The sequence below is a fragment of the Leptidea sinapis genome, chromosome 44, assembly GCF_905404315.1.
Source record: "Leptidea sinapis chromosome 44, ilLepSina1.1, whole genome shotgun sequence".
In the NCBI taxonomy this organism is placed as follows: Eukaryota; Metazoa; Arthropoda; class Insecta; order Lepidoptera; family Pieridae; genus Leptidea; species Leptidea sinapis.
Genome location: NC_066308.1, coordinates 2,622,768 through 2,638,858, shown reverse-complemented (window position 1 = coordinate 2,638,858; position 16,091 = coordinate 2,622,768). Strand labels below are relative to the sequence as shown.

Below are 16,091 nucleotides of genomic sequence, written 5' to 3'. Positions count from 1 at the left end.
GTCAAGGTGCCACGCACACAAGCATCTAATAGTTGCCGTAATAAAAAAGCTATTCGCAGCGTAGACCAATCTAAAGGTATATGAGATTTTTTTTTATCTCAAGGTCAATTCAACTCACGTTTAAACAGAAATACCAATTAATCACGATATTAAAATAAGTGTGAAGATAAATATAATCACGGAACTATTCAGTTGGAGCTACAATCGCGGAAAAAATAAACAAAATTAACATAAATAAACCATTCTTACATAATATCATTTCGGAGCAACCTGTAAGTAATCTAGTAGCCGCGAGCTAGCCGTAGGCACTACACACCTACTTCTTCTACGCCGCGTCGTAGCCGTCAGAACTCGTAGGCGAACAGCGCTTACGTAAGGCTGATTTTAATAATAATTTTAATTTTCCTGACCTTGACCTTAACCTGATTCAACGAATTGTGGAATTTATAATGGACTGTAAGTGGCGGTATTAAGTTAAGGCGTGAACAAAAGGATGGATTAAAGGAACAAACGCACTAACCTCTAATATCACTGGCGTTGCAAATGGCATGCTCGTGCGCATATGAAGCTTCAATCGCCTCTTGTCTGGGAGCTGATCACTACACTTCACTATACTATAGGTACATATATATTAGTCTAATCACCAATACTATAACCTCATATATATGTCAGCTTGATGTGTTAACAAGCGCTACCAACGTCATGAACTGTCATAAGATATCCCAATTAATAATTACATTCATTTAACAACTGTTAATATTTAAATACTATTTAATATAATTATCACTATAATTAGAAATAACTATAATAGCATATTATATTCAGATCTTTGGTTAACGTGATTCGTGTAAGTTAGTTGGGACTACAGTAGTGCCAACTAACAGTTGGTAGCATCATTACGGTAGACGGTCGTGCCCTATATAAGCCAGAGCGCTCAGTTCGAGGGAATATTACTGATTGTGAATTTTAAGGGGTAACGCTGCCCTAATTGCCTTTATTTTTAATAATAAGTGGATATTGGAATTCTAAGTGTGGAAACTTTAAAATACAGATGTAACAGTTTTATTATGTACGTTTAAATGACCAACCCCTTCTACATAATATATAAAGAGTTAACCATGCGGTCGATGATTGAGTTGATTGTGATGCGGTGAGCGAGCGGTACCTAGAGATTCACTGCAGCTGCGTATATAACGACGGCCGGACAGTAACTGGCGATGAGCGTTGAATGAATGATTCACTCAACCAGACGCATCGACGGTTCATGTATCAACAGTCACATGCGAATCACTTCAATCGGATGCGAATGAAGTCGATACATATTAATTATTATAGTGCGCTTGTGGGAAGGAGAGTGAAGATGGAAGAGTTATGAACATGAGATTAGTTAATTGGCTTGATCACTGTAATTAATTTAATAAAACTAAATAACCCTAATTATATTTATTCACAATTTAAAATTTACTTACTAGCATTAAAAATAATGAAAGAATAACGAAATACTATCGATGATAGCAACCCTACACGGTATATCGATTCGTCATTAACGCGTGTATTTTTTGTGAGGTTATAGTTAGATATCATTTACCTGTCGTTACTTATTTATGAATCGTATGTGTGCTGGAAAATATACTTATATTATTATAATGACAGGTTTGCGTGATATTCGTATATTTTACTATTTTTCACATATTTAGCACTTATACGAGGACTAATATTTTTTATATTTTGTCTCCGAAACAATGAGGATTTTATTGGAAGCTCATATAGCTTATAATATAATGAGTAACTTAGAACTTATGCAATCATGTTTTTTTTTACATCTATTTTGTTACATATCAAATCAAATCAAGTCATCACTTGTAGAAGTTTATGATAGTTTTTCCCTGTTCTTGAAATTAAATAATGCCAAGATAAAATTAGAAATTAAAAATATTAACGGTTCGAATCGAAATAAAAGTATCCTATCTCTCAAGTTGGATCAAAATGCCACAGCACAACTGGCAAACTGTGCTTCCAGATTTATCTCATATAATTATTCATACAGAAATAAAATTAGAAATTAAAATTATTAACGGTTCGAATCGAAATAAAAAGTATCCTATCTCTCAAGTTGGATCAAACTACACACATTGTGCCATAGTTTAGGACTTCATCGCAAGATATTTTGAAGTTATCTTCTTTAGGCGCGTTATGAAAAATGATGACAGTGAAATTTTAAGATGCACGCGCATCACTGTAACTCAAAAGTAACAGGTTGAAATTGGTTCCGAACATTTTCTGACGTTTGCGACATTCGTAATTTTTTTTTGGTTTCTTCGTCCATTATAAGAAAAGGCAAAGGATTCAAGCCTGTACAGCCGTATTCGTTATTTAATAATTAATTGTCAAAGCCATCGTTGCAAGATTTTTACAATGTTGTTCTTTCTACAAACATAGAATAGCACGACGAATAAATAAATTTAAGGATTTTAGCTTTGTTAGGCCAAAGAAGTATAACTTCTTGCGTGGATACAACAACACACACACTTTTTTAATTATGAATATGTACCTATTCCTGAAAGCATATTACATCAAAATAACGTGGATTTATGTATAATGAAGGCACAATAAGCTTCTTTGCCCGTTCTCTTTGCAAATGTCCATTATCATATTATATTCAGTAGCAATCTGTGCGACCTATTTCTTTGCAGTTGCGTAAAATCGGAGCAGAAGGCTATTAACAAGTTTTTGTGTATTACCTTCATTTCGTTTCAACTATTTTGTGAAAAATGTAAATTATGCATTCACAGTATATTCTTCCTGTTACTCTACCTTATTCAATTTCTTTTCGCTTGTTTTAGAAAGAGGAGAGCGGAACTATAGCCGTGACCACGATTCATGCAATTGGATCGAAATATCGGCATCAATTATATAAAATATATATTGTTTTTGGTTTACGTAAATATGACCACATTTCCGATTATCGTATGAAGCTCAAGTGGCTGCCAATCCACCTTCGCCGGAATACGCATGTCCTTCATATGCTGTGCCATATTATATTCCATCCTTTGTCTCCATCATATCTAAAAGAACGTTTTACCTTTACTAAATCTATCAGATCTGCCAACAACCTCATTTTACTCTGTCGTCCCCATAATACTTCATTTTACGAGAAGTCTTTTGCTGTAATTGCAGTGAAGTTGTGGAATAGTTTACCACTCTTATTAAGCGTGCTCAAAATTTAAATTCATTCAAATTAATGCTTTCCAAACACTATTTCACAAGCATATTACATGTTATGTAACTGTCAGTGCGTATAATACTATCAATTTGAAGTTATTGTATTTATATAGTATTATTTTGTATTTATTTTTGTATAAGTATAATTATGTAAGTTAACTCTTTTTTAACATAAGAATGTTTGTAATATTATTGTAATTATTAAATAACTTTAATTAAGTAAAGGAATATTCACAGACGTTATTTTCAAGATACCTGTTATAATTACTTATTGTATCCTGTATTGTGTTTTGGGTTGTCTGGAAGAGATCGCTTCAAGCGATAAGACCGCCCATTGCGAACCTATGACTGTAATTAGCTTAAGATCTTTTTTTATTTTTAAGTCTGTATGGTATGCAATAAAGTGTCTATCTATCTATCTATCGTGAGTACCCGTCATATTAATTACAATGTTAAAGTTCCGCTATGATAAAAGTTTAAAGACATAGAGGACACACATATATATATAAGATACAAATATTATGCATACTAATAGGTGAATCAAGAGAATTTTTGAAGTAAAAACTTCTTTAAGGCGCGGACTGACTTGGATTATAAACGCTACAACCAATCCTACAACATTTGTGTTGATCATGTGGCCAAGCTGCAAATGGGCATTTATTTTACTGATTTTCTTTTGTTTATTCAAAATTTACATAATATATTGAAAAATTATTCGGTTTAAATTTTAGAAAAGTAGTAAATCTGTTATACTCTTAAAAAAAAGAATGTTATTTGTTATTGGTGGCAGGATGATCCTGTTGCCGGAGACTCGGTTTCAGGTTCTTAAAAGTTAATTATATACATATTTATTTATTTATAATCGCTTATAAAATGCTCACAGAATACTTTTATTTATTTATGGTGTATGTGTATGATGCAGCTACTGTACTCAATAACTTTTGTATTTTAACAATTTACATTTACTTTATAGACTTACTCGTTTAAGACATTGACTATTTGACGTTTGAGTGTGTCTGTTGCATCATTATATTGCATTGTAATTTGAAATGATTTGTAAATCGATGTACTTAAATGTAAATCTTGATATTTTAGAGTGGCAATGAGTTTCTTGCTACTTCTTCTCATTTGCTCAACCCTTTACGAAGTAGCGGTAGATTCAATAAGAAATTTTTTTTTGACATTCATAAGAGTCATTTCCGTGACCTACGTGATTAAACTGATTGTGATTTTATTTGATTTGATTTATTATAGCTGAAAATTTGGAGATTTTTGACTGCAAAGTTTATTTTTAGGAAGCAAATTCCAATTTTTTATTGGATATCAAATTATATATAAATATTTTGTTCGAAACAATATTTTCTTTAATTCCTTCTTTGTGCACTGTATTTTTTGCGTCGGAATATTTTCATTGCGTTATGTTGTAATCGACTCCCTAAGAAACCAATTTTTGTGGATATTGAGGTATGACCGCGCCTTAACGGCGTTCAGCACTTTTCTTGGGATGGGTATAAAATGTATTACTCGCGTCAGGACACGTGACCTGATCGAAAATTCGTAAGATAGTCGTTGAAATTATGGATGTAAGTTGATTTTTCTGAAAGATTTAAAACTTTTAAATGTAAAATACGTAATTGTAATAACTCTGAAGTTTTTATGTAATATAAATTGTAATTTTTGTGAACGATAACGCAATAAATTAATATTGTATTTAACTACATACATGCTAGTACTTTTATACTGAAAAATAAAGCAATTCATGCGAAATTATTCCCTAACTATTCCAAAATATTAAAAAATACACAACGTTAATGTTCAAGTTTTCATTTCTGCCGGCACTCCCGGAGTGTGACCCGTTATTTTGTTACGGTGTTTTGGCAAGCTATGTAAAGTAAAACAGAAGGGATTAGTAAAGGTCTATTGCGGATTAAATTATATAATTATTTAAATATACTTGTTTGTTATTGAATAACCTAAAAACAGTTCTATAAATATGCCAAAACATGAATAAGTGTTAATTAGTAAAGACTGGTTCATAAGAGATGTTGGAAAGGAAATTGACTTGGAATTTGTCCAACAAGACTGAAAACTCACGAGAAACATAGATGTAGTTTACAGTATTAAAGCTGCTATGGAAAAACTAATTAAAGCATTGAGGCTAGCTTTCATGTTCTTGAACTACTATGCGGTAAAAGTAATATAATATGTGTAATGCAGTTTGTTTTTTACAGGCTCGTGTTCATAGCAAGCTATGATATTTTATTTTGAAGATTGAAATGAAATGATTTATTTGTATGAATCGTGGTAACATAGTGGTTAACAATTAATTGGTGTACAGCACAATTCGCTAATATATCAGCATACAAATATTTGATTGTCAATATTGGAATTTTTATATTTATACGTCACTAATAAACATTACATAGTTTAAATTATAATATAATATTAAATAAACATTAGTTTGTAGGTACATCTCAAAAAATTACATTTAAATACTATTATTTTTGGCTAAAGAATTCTTTCAAACTATAAAATCATTTATCTATTAGCCATAATTTTAATATTTTATGCATTAATATTTAGGCATCTCTCTAATATTCTTTGGAAGGTGGTTAAAGACCCACACACTGTCACACAAAACATTTGCCTTATTTTGATGAAGCGCTGTTCTACAGTATGGCATCAGAAGGTGAGTTGGATCTCTTAATCCCAATATGGAATAGTCCTTTGTTGGTTTAAAAAGTTCACCATGTTTTTTAATGAACATACAAATTTCTAATATATATAGACCATTGTGAAGAAATTTTTGTTTTACCATTGATATAAATTATTTTTGATCCATTAAACAAATTCAAATATTTTAATTCAATATTTATTTTTTACTTTTTAGTGTCAGTTAATAATAATATATAATCAACCTGAATGAAAACTCATAAAAAAGCCGTACACTAATAACAATTATATCATCAAGGTAGACAAAATTTTTATAAAAAATGAAAACTACTGGGCCAAACTATATAAAATTTTTATGGGACTAAATGGCACCTATTCTGCATCGAACTACGTAAATCGGATCATAAATCTCAGAGTAATACCGATTACACCGGTACATACATAAAAAAATACAGATCGAATTGAGAACCTCCTCCTTTTTGAAGTTGGCTAAAAATAGGATGTAATCACTTTTTGAAAGTCAAAAACTATCATCCATTCAAAAAGATATGCCTCAGACCTGAGAAGAACGAGCGCAAGAAACTCAGCGGGCTTCTTTTGATGGAAAAACTTCTTTAGCGGCGTTGAGCACTTTTCTTGAGACGGGTATAAAATGTTAAACTCGCGTCAGAACACGTGGCCTGATCGATAATTCGTAAGACAGTTATGGAAATTATGGATAAAAGATTTATATTTCCATTTAAAGTTCAGCAAGTTCAACAATAGTTTGATATATTTCAACTTAATGATCAAACTGTCATTGGACCAGTAGTTGAATTATTGTGATTGCGAAGACGAAACTTCGCGAGGTTGAGGGATCGAAACTCAGCCGTGTAATTTTAACAGTTTCATATGGATGATGTGTGACTTTTCTGAGAGATAAACTTTTTAATGTAGAATAATTCTAATAAGTTTGAAGTTTTTATTTAATATAAATAGTAATTTTTGTGAACGCAAGTGCAATTAATATTGAATTTAACCACATAAATGCTAGAATGAATTTATTTTAATGAAAATAAGGGACGAGACGAGCAGGACGTTCCGCTGATGGTAATTGATACGCCTTGCCCATTACAATGCAGTGCCGCTCAGGATTCTTGAAAAACACAAAAATTCAGCGGCACAATTGCGCTCGTTTCTGGTATACACTACATTACAATATTTGTCGGTCCCAGATCCGACCTTTCGTGTTCCGCAAACGCCTGTTGCCGACCCTTGGCTTAGATCGTTGTTGAGAGAGCGTATCCATGAACACATTTGTCTGAATGGCAGTGACAAGAGTGATATTGGGCCAACCACTACTGAGCCCCGAGTTGCAAGATCATTCACTACATCGTTACTCAATGAACCGTTGTGTCCCAACATGGTGTTTTTAGACAAGTTTTGTGGCGAAAGTATAGTATTTCGAGCTATGAACACTACTTAATCCTGTTACACATATCATTAAGTCTTATTTGTAGGTGGCTAATGCTTGCTGTTGGTTATAGTTAACACTGCTGAGCCTTTTTGAACTACCACATTTCTTTAGAGTTAAACAAGTTTTTTGGCATGGCGGGACGCATTTTTTTGTTACTTCTCTCAGAAAAGCTATTCTTATAGCTTGTACTTTTTTGTATAGGTTCATTTAGTCAGATTAGTAGTGAATAACGAGGATTGTAAGCATATAACCTGTTTTCCACGCAAGAATTTTGAAAATATTGGCTTTGTTACATAGATGGCGGGCCAGCAGCCGTGAACTCATATCGCTCAAGGTCGCTGGCATTTAGTGTCGCCTTAATCCATTGCAGACTTATCCTGTGGTTAACCGCAAACCTTTCCAGAGATTGACGACACTTGTATATTAGCGCTGAGTTGAAGGTATCATTATTTAGTGCAGTTAGCGCCGCCATACTAGCGGAGAGATTCTTAATTTAATTAATGTTTTTGTTATTTTCCGGGTAACAGATAATATTAATAATTTATAGTATTATTAATATTGACAATGCTTAGTAGTTAGTAGACGATAGTGGGGACGCTACGAAGCATCGCACAAAGAAGAGACTGAAAACGTGTCATGTATTCTTGTATGTATGTTTGTATCTCTATCAGGGGTTCCGTAGCAGCAAAAATGTGGCTTACGATTTATAATGTATTAAAAATAAACTATTTACTAGATCTCGTTCAAACCAGTTTTCGGTGGAAGTTTGCATGGTTATGTTATTCAGTTTAGAAAAAATTATAATAGAAACATCAATATTATATTTTAAGACCTATCCGTAGTTACCCCGCACTCCCAAAATCTCAAAACGGTTCACAGAATACATCTACTTACCAAGTTTCAACAGTATAGTTCTTAGAGTTTCGGAAAAAAGTCGCTGTGACATACGGACGGACATACAGACAGACTTGACGAATCCATAAGTTTTTTGCCAGTTGGCTACGGAACACTAAAAATAAACTAGCAAAGATAGCTTAGATAAATTTAAACTAAGATTGTTTCTAATCTACAAAAGGCTTTATACTGTAAGTGAGTCTCAACACCTTATTAACAAAATGGCTATAAAATAACTAATGATTTTTCCTGCTTCTATAGAGCAGGTTAGTAAGTCGATTAGCACTGTTTCTATTGAGCAGTGTATAGCTGTTGGACTCTGCTCCTATTGAACAAAGTAATTATTTGATTAACACTGCTTCTATTGAGCAGTCTTATAGTTTAGTTTCTGGTTTGGAATATGTTCCAAATTATTAAAATTAGTCAATAAGACAATAGGTCCTCTAGCAATATAAATACACAATGTACAAGTAATAGTAAACATAATAATTCTAAAGTCATAAACCTGATGCACCAAAATATGCAACGATTGTTAGGTAAAGAACTGGAACTGGAGTTACTAATGAACCATGAAAATATTGATATCTTATGTCTTACTGAACACTGGCTTAGAAAATATGAGCTCATTTTTAACTCCAGTGGTCATCGGGTGGCAAGTGTGTTTAGCAGAGAAAAGGCAACACGTGGTGGCTCTCTTATACTTATACATAATTTGTATTGCGGTAACAAGATGTAATTTTAAGGTGACGATACGTCTAGCTAGAATCACATACGTACCTTAAATACTTCTCTTGTTGCAGAGAATGGTAAGACTGCTAGTCCAACCAGGAGGTCTGCTACTGCCAGTGACACTATAAAAAGATTTGTGACACTTCGGAGCTTGGAAGAACACAGCACTGCAGCAATCACGAGACAGTTGCCTGAAACAAAAAAAGACATTATGGTTGAGATGAAAAAAGGCGATTAAAGAAAATCGCGCAATCGATCTTTGAAAAACTTGACATCAATTTTAGTAATCTACTGGCTGACCGAGTCGCTATTCTATCAATAGAAAAAAAAATTATGAAAGTATGTGGGATTAATGTAGTCTCTAAAGCCATCTGAAATTTGTACCTAATGAAAGTCAACCAGTTGAAATCGGTGTCCTTCCGCCGCAACCCGCTCTCGCCTCTCGCCTCCTCATGACTCAAGCACATCTCACCTATAACTATGTATGTAGTAACAAACCTATCTTGGATGACACCGACTCCAAAAATCACAATAATCGTAACTAGAATAAGATTAATTAATTAGATTGTATACAAATACGCAATTATTTTTATACTTCTTAGTGCACATTATATCTATTGTTTTGGAATGTTTTTGAAGGCGGTTGTTTTTTTTGTTAATTTTTTTTTTATTTTATGATTTTTAGTGAATTTGAAGTACACTAACTAACAATTTGTCTAAATATGTGTACTACTAACTTTTTCAATGCAGTAATGAACGTAAGTACTTTGCAATTTGATAACAGACAGTGTTCCGTTTATTTTGTCATGGATTCCGTATTCAGAACCTAACCAAACTCTCACCAAACTATCTTTGAAGTATATCCTTTCCAATAAAAAAAGAATCATCGAAATCAGTTGGCGCGATATTGAGTTATTCGTAAATTTATCATCCACCTTACTATACGTATGTATATGTAAAATTTAAGACTTTTATAGTTTTCTCATGGATTCCACTGGCAGATCTGGACCAAATTACAATGGGACCACTCGGGAAGCACCAGTTTTCAAATAAAAAAAGAATTATCAAAATCGGTTCACCCAGTCGAAAGTTTTGAGGTAACAAACATAAAAAAAATACAGACGAATTGAGAACCTCCTCCTTTTTTGAAGTCGGTTAAAAAACGTATATCAGAATGATTTTATTTAATAATTAAGGAATTTCATCCTTAATTTCAATAACTGTTTTACGAATTTTCGATCAGGCCACGTGTCCTGCGAGTTTAACATTTTATACCCATCCCAAGAAAAGTGCTCGCTGAAGAAGTTCTCACATCAAAAATCTCAAACTACCTTTCTGTTTTAAAAAAAATGTGTCTGGTGAAACAAATGATGAGCTCTGTCAAAAAGATGTTCAAAGCAAATAATCTCGAGACGAAGAAAGCAATTATTATTTGAATCGAGGTTAGACAAATTTTTATCGATACGCCTGTGATAGGATCTTCGGAGATTGGATATTTCTATAAACGATATTGGTATTGGTGAAACAATAAAGGAATATTTGCAGACACGACTTGTTCTAAAAACTCTCTTGAGAAAGGAAAAAGTTTTGGACGTTCGATTCAAGGTTATTAGACCCCTTTCAGAGTGTGGACTATATTTGAATGTGTTTTATTTCATTTAATTGTTGAATTATCTTTAATCATTGAATTTATCCTCCTCTGTAACTGAGAAGATAATAATATTTTTAACCGACATCAAAAAGGATGAGGTTCTCAATTCGATCGGTATTTTTTTATGTATGTATACCAATTACGCTCAGATTTACGATCGTTCGATGCGAAATATATGCCATTTGGTCCCACAGAAATTTTACATAGCTTGGCCCAGTAGTTTTCATTTTATGATCAGTTTTTATGAAAATAATTGTCTACGTGGATGATATAATTGTTTTTTGTGTTCGGCACATATAAATAATAGTATTTTATTAATATTAAAGGTAAAGGTTTGCAAAAGAGGTGTATTAAATAAAATGTTTAGTTATTTTATACTTTTCAGTTTTTGAAGTCGGTTTTTTTAATCGCAGTTTATTTTAATTTATCAAAATTTTCTTTTATTAACTTTCCCTACTAGGGAAAGTCAAAAACAGTACAGCAGCAGAACAAGAGGGGGAAGTTTAAGGACTCTTTATTCGTGCAAAGTAGAACTAAATCTAAGGTAGTTAAACCTATTATTATAATACTACTTTTAGCATTAATGCTATGAATTTAACTAAGCGACTTAAAAAAAGGGAGGAGGTTCTCAAATCATCGGTATGTTCTTTTTTTATTTTCGACTGGGCGAACCAATGCAATTGTGAAAGTGTGGTCCCATTGCAATTTGGTTCAGATTTGAAACTGGCGAAACTAAGAAAACCATAAGTCTTAAATTTGCTATAAGTATGTGCGCGACAAATGTACGAATAACTCAATATCGCGCCAACCGATTTCAATGATTATTTTGTTATGAAAAAGGGCGGTGTCAGCTAAGGTAGGTTTTGTAACTATATACATATTTGTAGGTGAGATGTGCTTGTGTCGCACGCACGACTTGACAGGTTGAGAGGCGAGGGTGGGGCCGCTGCGGGAGGACACCGTTTAAAAAAATAACAATAATCTAACTAGAAAGTTACACTACAATTAGATTGTATAAAAATACGCAATTATTGTTTTATGTTTTAGTGCATATTTATATCTATTGTTTTGGAATAGTTCTTTTTGAAGCCGGTTGTTTTTTTGTTAATTTGTTTTACATTCAGTTATTGTTTATCTGCAGGCTATCCTAGCAGCCGAAAGCCTCCTCCAAAAAAGCATATTTTTGGGCCCAAACTTGAACCAGCCATTTTAACAAATTCATCCGCATATCTTGTAATGTATTTCAAATACATCCTATATATTTCAAATACATATTTAACTTATTTAGATATAACTCCAGATAAAATATGGCTACGCTCGGGCTTGGTCAGCCAAGACATTGCTGGACACGGAATGCACCAGATTTGCCGGTTAACCAGTGCTGAGATCGCAAAATGGCAGGGCACAATAAAGTAATATAACAGTACTTTAACTTCATACTAGATCGTCTAGATCGCACACATACACAAGATTTATACGGCCGCCAAGCAATCTTGGGAAGACAAGACTAATGAGTGCCACGCCGTACGACGCCGAGACTAGTTGCTGTAAGAGTTAAATTTGCTGCGCCGCGCAATCGCGATCGTTAATCTTTTCGTATGTACCAACCCTGGCGCTGCGCCTAGACGTAGGTATAAAGGCATCCTCCTGTAAGAATGCATATATCTTGGGACCCACTGAAAGAAGTTGCGTACATCATAGAAACTTATTGATAATTGTTGAACGTAATAAAACTATGAAAAAGCAAACCACAAGTAAGTCTAAAAAAGTGGGAGAAAAAGATATACGTACCTAAAAGTAAAATATAACCTAAAATTATTAATCAATACCTAGGTAACACTGAAAATGTTTAGAAAATGAAAAACGGCTTAATGTAGAAAGTTGCCAATACTTTTATTGTTTTTCGTAGTAATCTCCGTTCCTATTTACACATGGTCACATTCGATGGAACCACTGAGAAAAGCAGTGGGCCCATTCTTCCTCTTCTATAAAAGGCTCGTAAAGACTGTATGGAGGATGACTCATTATCTCGACACCTGCCATAGTCAAATATTCAACAGTCCGTTTTGCGGAGTGCGCTGAAGCATTGTCATGGTGAAGGATGATCCTGCTTCGAGGGCGCTGCTGTCGAATTTTTTCCAAGACAATAGGCAAACAGCGATGACTCATCCTTTTCCTTGACTTCTTCGTTTCTTTACTTTAGATGGCCAATCCTCGAAAGGAAACACCCACTGACGTGATTGTCTTTTGTTTTCGGGTTCGTAGCAATATTAGTAGCTTTCATCACCTGTGACGATGTCAAATACAGCATTTGAGTCACCGCCGTTGAACTTATCTAACATTTGGCGACACCAGTCCATGCGAAAGTGTTTCTGGTCGTCGGTTAAAGTATGGGGAATCCATCTGGTACAAAGCTTCCTGACGCCTAAATGTTCGTGTAATATTTTTTGAACTTGACTCATACCAATGCCTAGGCTTGCCCGTATCTGCTGATAGCTCACTCTCTTATCATCCTCTATCATGCGTCGCACAACACTGACGTTATCTTCAGTAGTCGCTGTTAAAGGACGTCCCTCACGCGTATCATCATTGAGATTGCTACGTCCACGCTTAAAGTCGTTAAACCATAGATATATTATAAGGTGTGCTAAATGAGCATTGCAGCGTAATTTTAAACTACTATCTTTTACCCGCAACTTCGTCCGCGTGCGATAGTTGCTTCGGGCAGCATTATTTATTTTTTAATATATTCACTTTGCAAATAATACACAACAAACTGCTATGGTTAAAAAATTTTATAAGTTACCAACTATAGAACTGTCATCACAGGTCTAAATTTAAAAAACGCAGGAACAAATATTTATTTATTTGTTATCAAGTGCCTAAATACAAATTTTCATGGCGTTATCTTCGTGATGACGAACTTTCATACAAATTTCTAACCCCTATTTCAACCCCGCCAAGCCATTTATTCGGGATAAAAGTTAGCCTATGTACTTTCCCAAGTTCTTTTCTATCTCTGTAATAAATTTCATCAAATTCGCTTCAGTGGTTTAGGCGTGAAAGAAGCAAACAAACTTATATTCAAATTTATAATATTAGTAGGGATGTGTGTTACTGAGTATTGAACTGAAATTATAAAACTATTTCTTTTCTTTTTCAGAACAAAACAATCAACCCGTTTTTGAACTTTCATCCCAAACCCAAAGTCTCTTGAGACTCACAAATATGTTCTGGATGTTCAATTTAAAAGTTGTAGGCCTATTTTCAGAAAAAACGTTTCGTAACAGATTATTTTAGGGTTCTATGTATCAATTTATCAGTACTTTTCAATCTTAATATATATAAATTACGTGTCACGTTGTTTGTCCACGATTGACTCCCAAACTAGTGAACGGATTTTAATGAGGATTACTTCATGGAGTGCAGTTTAGTCCAACTTGAGAGATAGGATAATTTTTATTTCGATTTTGGACCCATAATTATTTTTATTTTCAATATTTGTTTTGTATGGACATATTTTCTGTGAGAGAATTTATTGACGCACGGTTTGATAGTTCTTCTGTGAAACAATTTCATTTTTATATATATTTATATCTATATATATTTAAGATATTTCCACGTATATAGTCACTCATCACGAAATCTCTATAACTATAAGGCGTAGAGACTTGAAATTTGGTAGGAATATTCCTTTTAACGAGTAGAGGTCAGCTAAGACGGATTTTATGAAATTCCAACTGCATGAGTTTTTTTTTATATATAATATGAACAGAACAACGTCTGTCGGGTCAGCTAGTCTTACATATAAAATTCTCGTGTCACAATGTTAGTTACCTTACTCCTCCGAAACGGCTTTGGTTATTTTTATCAAATTTTATATGCATATTCAGTAGGTCTGAGAATCGGCTACTATCTATTTTTCATCCCCCTAAATGTTAAGGGTAGTCCACCCAAAAATTTTTTTTTAATTTTTATTTTTATTTTAATTTTATTATGATTCAGCATTGAAAAATACATAAAAATTTAAATTTTCGCCCTTCTACGATCTAAAACTATTTTTGTATCACGATTTCTATATTATTCTGTTCCATCCACCAAACCCATATAGGGTTGCAAGATGGCAATCGAATACAATAATTATTGTAGTACGATATATTTGGTAGGTCTGAGAATCGGTTGCATCAAAATTTTAATAATTGATTTTTTTAAATATGTTATATGGCAATACGACGTTTGCTGGGTCAGCTAGTTTAATTATATATTATTGGCAAATTCCTATAAAACAGATATTATGAAAATGAAAAAAAAATAAAAAATATTTATTTCTGCAACAAAAATGGTACAAACATAATAGTGAATGTGACCTTCTATTAAGTGAGAAACACGTGTGGCAGAAGGCCACGCTCTTCCATATCAATTAAAATTAACAGTACCTAAACTAGGGATCAAAAATTAAGTCTAAAAATATTTTAACAAAAGAAAAATATTATACAAACAGGATGTCTGAGTGTGTGTGTGTGTGTGTGTGTCATTGTTCTATCAAGAAGGTATTCCTAAAATTTACTCCGTGTAGTTAAATAGCTCTTCCATTTCCTCATAATTCATGTATTTCAATTATTATACAACACTATTTAGTTTTTTAGCTCTGTGTATTTGTAGTGGTTTTGAGAAAACGATTTGAAATTAAAAGCGAAAACTTCTTTAGCGGCGTTGAACACTACCAATACTCTATCCGGCATCCTGTGCAAAGGAGCCTCCCACTGGAGCCTCCCTCCCATTTTATCATTTATTCAATTGAATTGAATTTTACAACTTTTCTAGGAAGTGTATTTATGAATATTTAATATATATTTACACAAAGTTATGGACTCCATAAGATAGATACATAGGTAATAATAATATTGACACACTTTTTACACAAATTATCTTGCCCCAAATTAAGCATATATAGCCTGTGTTATGGGTTGCAAGACAACGATATATTTATTACAATATACTTACTACTTACTTAAACATACATAAATACATGTAATGTGTACTCGGAAACAAACGTCCATATTCATCATATAAATGCTTGCACCTACCTGGATTCGAACCCTCTAGCTTAATAGGTAGGTTCTACGTTTCTGAATCTGTATATAAAATATAGATAGCTCTCATCTGGAAAGAAAATATCATTCCATCGAAGGATTGGAAAAAGAGATAACAAAAAGTTCCAAAGATTGGTTATTTGAATGCCAAGGGCAGGAAATGGATAAGAACATTAATCTTAAATCGGATATTCAGGATTGAGTTTGAATAGGTTTAGAAAACCATTTATTTATAAGGTCCTGTCAAACTAAACACACTTTTACATTGGTATTTTTACGTATTTTTCTATTTTCTATACATATAAATAAAATTGGAGTGTCTGTTTGTAATATTGAAATAACAATTTTTTACTACATGTATATGAATATATAC

The 16,091-nt window shown here is 33.1% G+C and overlaps 1 protein-coding gene across 1 annotated transcript in view; it reads right to left on the bottom strand.

Moving 5' to 3' along the window:
• Positions 1–16,091, bottom strand: part of LOC126977175 (octopamine receptor Oamb) — a 182,993-nt gene that overhangs the window by 51,668 nt on the left and 115,234 nt on the right. The window contains exon 3 of the mRNA XM_050825888.1: positions 9,023–9,165. Coding sequence (XP_050681845.1) covers positions 9,023–9,165 — 143 coding nt within the window. The remainder of the gene's footprint in view (positions 1–9,022; positions 9,166–16,091) is intronic.